General features: G+C 41.0%; 1 protein-coding gene across 1 annotated transcript; it reads right to left on the bottom strand.

The window, feature by feature from the left end:
• Positions 1-269: 269 nt before the first annotated feature.
• LOC115166992 (signal peptidase complex catalytic subunit SEC11A) lies at positions 270-8,162 on the bottom strand. The gene is made up of 6 exons (XM_029720985.1): positions 7,975-8,162; positions 7,279-7,388; positions 6,937-7,086; positions 6,523-6,642; positions 930-987; positions 270-701 (listed from the first exon to the last, which is right to left on the bottom strand). The coding sequence occupies exons 1-6, from the start codon at positions 8,023-8,025 to the stop codon at positions 651-653; spliced, it is 540 nt and encodes a 179-aa protein (XP_029576845.1). The 5' UTR covers positions 8,026-8,162; the 3' UTR covers positions 270-650.
• Between the last annotated feature and the right edge of the window lie 316 nt (positions 8,163-8,478).

The following is an 8,478-nucleotide window of genomic DNA, read 5'->3' as shown; positions in this document are numbered from 1 at the left end:
ATAGTGCTTGAAGATGAGGTTTTGTGTTTAATGTTTTCAGGAAATGGAGCAAGGTTTCAGAAATTGTGTTTTAGCAATTGAGAAAAACTGTAAGATGAATGCACTAAGTCGCTCTGGATAAGAGTGTCTGCTATATGACTAAAATGTAAATGTCATATTTAGCCTGCATGTAAAATAATGGAATTTTGAAGATGCACAAATGTGTTTTAGTGAAGTTATGCTTGAATATAAGAAAAAACACTAGATGCATAAGTTACCAGAATGCAGGATAGAGGGTAACAGATGTCATATTTAATGTCAAACATATCACTTGTCATTCAATATTTCAAGCAAAGCAAAACCTCATTAAAAGTGAAAACAAAATACACAATTAACCATCTAAAATGTTGGATTCATGTTCTGAAAAAAATAAAATAAAGAAATACAGCTCTTTATTCTACTTAACTTATATCCAATTTCCCTCACAAAAATAATGAACGCTTGTTTTTTATAATGTAAACACTATCCACATTTCTAGACACAATTTAAAACATATGGTACAGAAAAAGCAACTTAATTTGACATAATCAACATAATTCTGTCTTAAAAGGCATGGTGGGGTGGGGATTTCCAATTCTTCCTCCGTGGCAGATAGTTAGGTAGTCTCTTCCTCACTCCCGATGGACCAGGACAAACAGACCCAGCAGGAAGAGAACAGCGTACTGGGAAGGGGAAGAACAACAAAACACTAGTATCCCTGTTCCAAGGATCTGAAACCAACAGGTTTCCGTCTGCCAGTTGATCTCCCACTGTTTAGTGTCTGGCTGCTGGTCAGGCTCTCTAACCTTTAGAGTACCTGCATAACGCTCCTAATAAGGCTGAATTTAGTAAACAATTCATAAAACCTATTGTGATTTTCCTTCTAGTGATGACGATGTAAAATATCTTACCTTGAATTTGGGATAGTCGTTCATCAGAATGGTAACGATTCCTATGTATGGCACAAACCTGGAGACAAAATTGATCTTCAACATCAGATGACATGTTCATGACAATGTCATGACGCTGTTATGATGTACAATTCAAGTAAATTATTACCTAACATTACATCTTCAATAGTTAAATACAGTGGTAGAAAAAGTACTCAATTGTCGTTCTTGAGTAAAAGTAAAGATACCTTCATAGAAAATTACAAGTAAAAGTCACCCAGTAAAATACTACTTGAGTAAAAGTCTAAAAGTATTTGGTTTTAAATATATTTAAGTATCAAAAGTAAATGGAATTGCTAAAATGTACTTAAGTATCAAAAGTCAAAGCAAAATCCTTTCAAATTCCTTATATTAAGCAAATCAGACAGCAACATTTTCGATATACGGATAGCCAGGGGCACACTCCAACACTCAGACATAATTTACAAACGAAGCATTTGTGATCAGAGGCAGTAGTGATGACCTGGGATGTTTTCTTAATAAGTGTGTGAATTGAAAAATGTTTGGGTGTCAGGGAAAATGTATGGAGCAAAAAGTACATTATTTTCTTTAGGAATGTCCCAGGCCCTCCCATTTGTTGACTTCTGTAATCGAAAAAGCCTTGGTTTCATGCATGTTAACATCAGAAGCCTCCTCCCTAAGTTTGTTTTACTCACTGCTTTAGCACACTCCGCCAACCCTGATGTCCTTGCCGTGTCTGAATCCTGGCTTAGGAAGGCCACCAAAAATTCTGAGAGTTCCATACTCAACTACAACATTTTCCGTCAAGATAGAACTGCCAAAGGGGGAGGAGTTGCAATATACTGCAGAGATAGCTTGCAAAGTTCTGTCGTACTTTCCAGGTCTATGCCCAAACAGTTCGAGCTTCTAATTAAAAAAATTAATCTCTCCAGAAATAAGTCTCTCACCGTTGCCGCCCGTTATAGACCCTCCTCAGCTCCCAGCTGTGCCCTGGACACCATATGTGAATTGATTGCCCCTCATCTATCTTCAGAGTTCGTTCTGTTAGGTGACCTAAACTGGGATATGCTTAACACCCCGGCAGTCCTACAAGCTAAGCTAGATGCCCTCAATCTCACACAAATCATCAAGGAACCCACCAGGTACAACCCTAAATCTGTAAACATGGGCACCCTCATAGATATTATCCTGACCAACTTGCCCTCCAAATACACCTCTGCTGTTTTCAATCAGGATCTCAGCGATCACTGACTCATTGCCTGCATCCGTAATGGGTCTGCGGTCAAACGACCACCCCTCATCACTGTCAAACGCTCCCTAAAACACTTCTGCGAGCAAGCCTTTCTAATCAACCTGGCCCGGGTATCCTGGAAGGATATTGACCTCATCCCGTCAGTCGAGGATGCCTGGTCGTTCTTTAAAAGTAATTTCTTCACCATCTTAAATAAGCATGCCCCTTTCAAAAAATGTAGGTTCACTCCAGACCTGACTGCCCTTGACCAGCACAAAAACATCCTGTGGCAGACTGCACTAGCATTGAATAGTCCCCGCGATATGCAACTGTTCAGGGAAGTCAGGAACCAATACACACAGTCAGTCAGGAAAGCAAAGCCCAGCTTTTTCAAACAGAAATTTGCATCCTGTAGCTCTAACTCAAAAAAGTTTTGGGACACTGTAAAGTCCATGGAGAACAAGAGCACCTCCTCCCAGCTGCCCACTGCTCTGAGGCTAGGTAACACGGTCACCACCGATAAATCCATGATAATTGAAAATTTCAATAAGAATCTCTCTACGGCTGGCCATGCTTTCCTCCTGGCAACCCCAGCCCCGGCTAACAGCTCCGTCCCCCCCGCAGCTACTTGCCCTAGCGTTCCCAGCTTCTCCTTCACCCAAATCCAGATTGCAGATGTTCTGAAAGAGCTGCAAAACCTAGACCCGTAGAAATCAGCTGGGCTAGACAATCTGGACCCTCTATTTCTAAAACTATCCGCCTCCATTGTTGCAACCCCTATTACCAGTCTGTTCAACCTCTCTTTCGTATCGTCCGAGATCCATAAAGATTGGAAAGCTGCCGTGGTCATCCTCCTCTTCAAAGGGGGTGACACTCTAGACCCAAACTGTTATAGACCTATATCCATCCTGCCCTGCCTCTCTAAAGTCTTCGAAAGCCAAGTTAATAAACAGATTTTTACATTTCACTGACCATTTCGAATCCCACCGCACCTTCTTCGCTGTGCAATCCGGTTTCCGAGCTGGTCACGGGTGCACCTCAGCCACGCTCAAGGTACTAAACGATATCATAACCGCCATTGATAAAAGACAGTACTGTGCTGCCGTCTTCATCGACCTGGCCAAGGCTTTCAACTCTGTCAATCACCGTATTCTTATCGGCAGACTCAATAGCCTTGGTTTCTCAAATGACTGCCTCGCCTGGTTCACCAACTACTTCTCAGACAGAGTTCAGTGTGTCAAATCGGAGGGCCTGTTGTCCGGACCTCTGGCAGTCTCTATGGGGGTACCACAGGGTGCAATTCTCAGGCCGACTCTTTTCTCTGTATATATCAATGATGTCGCTCTTGCTGCGGGTGATTCCCTGATCCACCTCTACGCAGACGACACCATTCTGTATACATCTGGCCCTTCTTTGGACACTACAACTAACCTCCAAACGAGCTTCAATGCCATACAACACTCCTTCCGTGGCCCCCAACTGCTCTTAAATGCTAGTAAAACCAGATGCATGCTTTTCAACCGTTGGCTGCCCGCACCCATCCGCCTGACTAGCATCACTACCCTGGACGCTTCTGACCTAGAATATGTGGACAACTACAAATACCTAGGTGTTTGTTGACCACGGCAGCTTTCCTACCGATCCTCGACTTCAGCGATGTCATCTACAAAATAGCTTCCAATACTCTACTCAGCAAACTGGATGCAGTCTATCACAGTGCCATCTGTTTTGTTACCAAAGCCCCTTATACCACCCACCACTGCGACCTGTATGCTCTAGTCGGCTGGCCCTCACTACATATTCGTCGCCAGACCCACTGGCTCCAGGTCATCTAGAAGTCTATTCTAGGTAAAGCTCTGCCTTATCTCAGCTCACTGGTCACGATAACAACACCCACCCGTAACACGCGCTCCAGCAGGTATATCTCACTGTTCATCCCCAAAGCCAACACCCCCTTTGGCCACCTTTCCTTCCAGTTCTCTGCTGCCAGTGACTGGAACGAATTGCAAAAATTGCTGAAGCTGGAGACTTATATTTCCCCTCACTAACTTTAAACATCAGCTATCTGAGCAGCTAACCGATCGGTGCAGCTGTACATAGTCCATCTGTAAATAGCCCACCCAATCTACCTACCTCATCCCCATATTGTTTTTATTTACTTTTCTGCTCTTTCGCACACCAGTATCTCTACTTGCACATCATCATCTGCTCATTTATCACTCCAGTGTTAATCTGCTAAATTGTAATTATTTCGCTACTATGGCCTATTTATTGCCTTACCTCCTCAGGCCATTTGCACACACTGTATATAGACTTTCTTTTTTTCTATTGTGTTATTGACTGTACGCTTATTTATTCCATGTGTAACTCTGTATTGTTGTTTGTGTCGCACTGCTTTGCTTTATCTTGGCCAGGTCGCAGTTGTAAATGAGAACTTGTTCTCAACTGGCCTACCTGGTTAAATAAAAGGTGATTTTTTTTTAAATGTAGTGAAGTAAAAGTTCACCAAAAACATAAATAGTAAAGCCAACTACAGACACACACAAAAATAACTACTTAAGTAGTACTTTAAAGTTTGAGAAGGGTTAAAGCAACAAAAAAATCCTGTGACTGAAACTTTTCTGGGGTCAAGTTAACATGCCCTTTCATGTAAGAAAGTCATGGCCATCATGCTTTCAGGGAAAGAGGATATGTGTACATGTATTAGACCTAAACTGCGAGTTTGACCAATTCCAGTCCCCTTCCTTAGGGGGTCCGGGGTCCACCCTGGGATAATTTGTAAGTAGAAGACTGAGAAGCTCAGTTCTGCTGACTTTTTAAAGGGACATTCTACTCCAAAATGAAAATAAAATTATGCTGAAACCATTTCAAATTAAATTACCACCTCCAGAAATGTGTCCAATAAAATATTGGTAAAATCATATTGGACCATGCATATAGCCTATGCATGGTCTATATTATCAGATATGCTATAAGCAATATCACCTGTAGCCCAACTGATGCAGCATAGTGACTAAAATGTACATAGGCTGAAGCATGGAGTTTGTCCATCTGCATTTACCCATTGGACACAACATCCTGATTGTTATTAATAACTATACTTTTATTATAAATATACTGTATATCAATTAATTATTATTCACTCGAAAAATGTGATATTTTTGGTTTCTATTACAAACTGTCATTGTCCATTTAAGACACCGTTGCCCCTTTTAGAGCTGTTGCATATTGATTCAGAGTCTTTTCGGTGAGCCGGATCATTTGGCTCCTTTCACCTAAGAGCTTCTCATTTGGCTCCTCATCAGTAGTGCTTAGAAATGTACATAAAACCATGAAAAATGGTCAACCCCTAATTTAAAGCCTAAAATGTTACCTACCATTATGTCAAATCGTGAAATTTGAGTTCAAATACATTTTTTCCTGACCGAATTATTAGATGGCTTGCAAAAACAAAAAATAAAATGACAAAAAAAAATTGCGTAGTGCAGAATGAGGGTCTCTCCTCACAGTATGGTTCCTGCACTGAGGAATTACCATCTTCAGAGAATATTTTTTATAATTTATCTGCAGATAGTTGATGTCTGGAGATCAAAAAGCAACAGTATGCACATCAGGGAGTCAAATAAACTGAAAAAAAATGTTTTGCGAAAAATAACCTAATCCTTTAAAAAAAAGCAGTTTGTTCGCAAACTACCCATCACTACTTTGCGCAGAAGTGCCTAAACCATGCTCTGTTGTAACCAGAGCATTTCTAAAATGATGCCACTCGCATAATTGAAGGAGTAGAGAAATAAACGTGGTAGCAATGGAAAACTGGGATCCTCCTCTTAAAATGTTTTGTTTTAAAAAGGCCAAACCCGCTTTCAAAATACATTTGCCAAAACTGCTCTCGCAACTTGAATGCGCCTCGAGTGTTGGGATGTGACAAATGGACCATTTTTCTTAACGTTTAAACTGCCATTTTCATCTGAACATCCGAGTGTCAGCAACAGTATGTCAGTTCAGTACACACAGTGTAACAGAGAAAATCACATATTTGATAATACATTTATTTGGGAAAATATTACTTCATATCAGGATATGTGATCTCCAAATCAGCCCCCCACCTTTCCCCCTGAGATTTTTATTGCGGATCTACACTGATCTCAAATCCATCACTGTGATGGAGAACTTTAAACCATGCTTGAGCCCTTCCACTACTACAGGCTAGATGAGCGCAGACTCAAGTTCAGTTTAATTTTGCACAAAATAATATCTCAAGGGAAATGGTATCATATAGATCCAGTGAAGTGAAGCATGAGACTGAAGTCATACAGCAGACTAAGCCTAGTATCACTCTAGTGGAATGAGATAAATGCTCACCCTCTGGCTCGTCCCACCACATCTTTCTTCTCTAGCCAGTGCTGTCCCGGCTTGTACAGCCCTCTGTCATCTACAGAGTTGTTGTCACCTTTGGTCAGGAACTTGATTTCGCCATTTTCCCTGGAGATAAACAACATTTAGATTTAGTTTGGATGTCCTACATCGATTTCCTGGCCCCAGAGCAGCTTATGAAGTTGCTCTGACAATGACATTTATTCAGTTACCCAGCATATACTAAAAAAACATATACGAGGTAAGAAATATTATAGAATATTTAGAGCCTAGTTTGAGTGTTATGTATCAATAGAAACTTTTTGGGGGAAGTAGGCCTTCTTAAACTTGTAACAAACAAAGAGAACTATCCTGAGAGAGAACTAGCGCATTTCAATAACTACAGAAACATCATAGACCAACTTTTCATGAATCTTTAGTACTCTGTGTACTATGGGGATCTCTCTGCCCTCTATCCTGAAGACCACAATCTCTCCGACTCTGATGGGGTCCTCGACCCGGTTTGTCAGGAACAGAAGGTCTCCTCGATGGAAAGCAGGCTCCATACTTCCACTGAAAGCAAGGACATGTTACAGTCAAGGATAGACAGGTTACTGAAAATTAGCAGATGCGCTTCAGACAAACAATAGGTATGTTGGTGCTACACTTTGGTTGTGAAAGTGGCAAATTTCCCCTTACTATGTAAAGCGCTTCGAGTGTATTGAAAAGCACACCATCTACATAAATCCAATACCAATGCTTTACCTGAGAACAACAACAATAGGGCTCTCGCTGCCTGTCACGACCATTAGTCCTTTCCAGATCATCAGGGCTGAGGACACTATCATACCAAAATTCAGCACCTGGTAGTAGAGCTGAAAACAAATAAGACAGGTTGTCAGGTGGAGACAAGGATAAGCTAGTGTTCGCTTATAACAACTTCATAATAACTATATCTACCAACAGCTGGTCCTGGGGACCAGGTGTGCAGGCTTTTGTCCCAACCCAGTACTAATACATATGTTTCACTTAATACAGGGTTTGGTGATCAGCAGAATCTAGTAGAAACTAGTAGGCTGGAATAAAAGTCTGCACACTGTAGGTCCTCAGCACCAGGTTTGAAGAAGACTGAAGTAACACCATATTTAGGCAGAGGAAATTGTACTGGCTAAAGCTACATTGATTTTGGAAGGTTGCTAGCTAGTTATTTTGACAACCCAGTTTATCATGCATGTTCAATAGGCGATGTAACGTATTTAACTAGCAGGGTAATTTTCTTTGCACATGATTAAGACCACACGGAAAGCTGGGTAGCTAGTTAGCATAGCCGACTTGACATTTTAAGCAACGTGTTATTAACCAGCCGGCTAATGTTGCTAGCATAACTAGATAGCTAGCTAACTAGCCTTGGAAAAATCCGTCACATTCACACAACATCAAAAACAATATTATCGTACATACCTGGCGCTTATTCATCCGCCGGACATCATCAAGGAAATCTAAAGACAACATCGTCCCGGTATTGAGTTTATAAAATTACCTAAATTAAATAAAAACCAGTGATCGATACATAAAAAGCGAACATATGGATGAACGTCTGAGAAACTTGCATCCAAATCTTCCGGGTACACTCAGCCGGAAGTTCCGCCCACATTCAATATATTTTGTCGAGGTGTCGCTTCTCGATACGGGGGCTGGCAGACAGAAGGTTTGGATATGCAAATGTTAAGAGCTTTCATTCACTTATGTAGTGAACACGCGATTCAATTGCAATCAGTCGATCTAATCGACAACTATCATTAGAAATGAAGCGATATGAATCAGACAGAGGGGCGCCGACTGCAATGAATGTATGAAAACTCTAAAAGCATAAAAAACTATGAGGTCTGAAATATAACAAAACAAGATAGAACTTTCTACAGGCTGGCACACTTTATTATAACATTCACCAGAGAGACAACCACT

The sequence above is a fragment of the Salmo trutta genome, chromosome 29 (genome assembly GCF_901001165.1).
Source record: "Salmo trutta chromosome 29, fSalTru1.1, whole genome shotgun sequence".
Classification (NCBI taxonomy): domain Eukaryota; kingdom Metazoa; phylum Chordata; class Actinopteri; order Salmoniformes; family Salmonidae; genus Salmo; species Salmo trutta.
This window is presented reverse-complemented; position numbering and strand designations above follow the sequence as displayed.

Excerpts from the sequence above, each read along its gene's own strand:
- LOC115166992 (XM_029720985.1), bottom strand. The coding sequence starts at position 8,025 with ATGTTGTCTTTAGATTTCCTTGATGATGTCCGGCGGATGAATAAGCGC. Across the intron at positions 7,389-7,974 it reads GGCGGATGAATAAGCGCCAG|CTCTACTACCAGGTGCTGAA; the intron begins GTATGTACGATA and ends ATTTGTTTTCAG. Across the intron at positions 988-6,522 it reads GTGGTGGGACGAGCCAGAGG|GTTTGTGCCATACATAGGAA; the intron begins GTGAGCATTTAT and ends TTTTGTCTCCAG.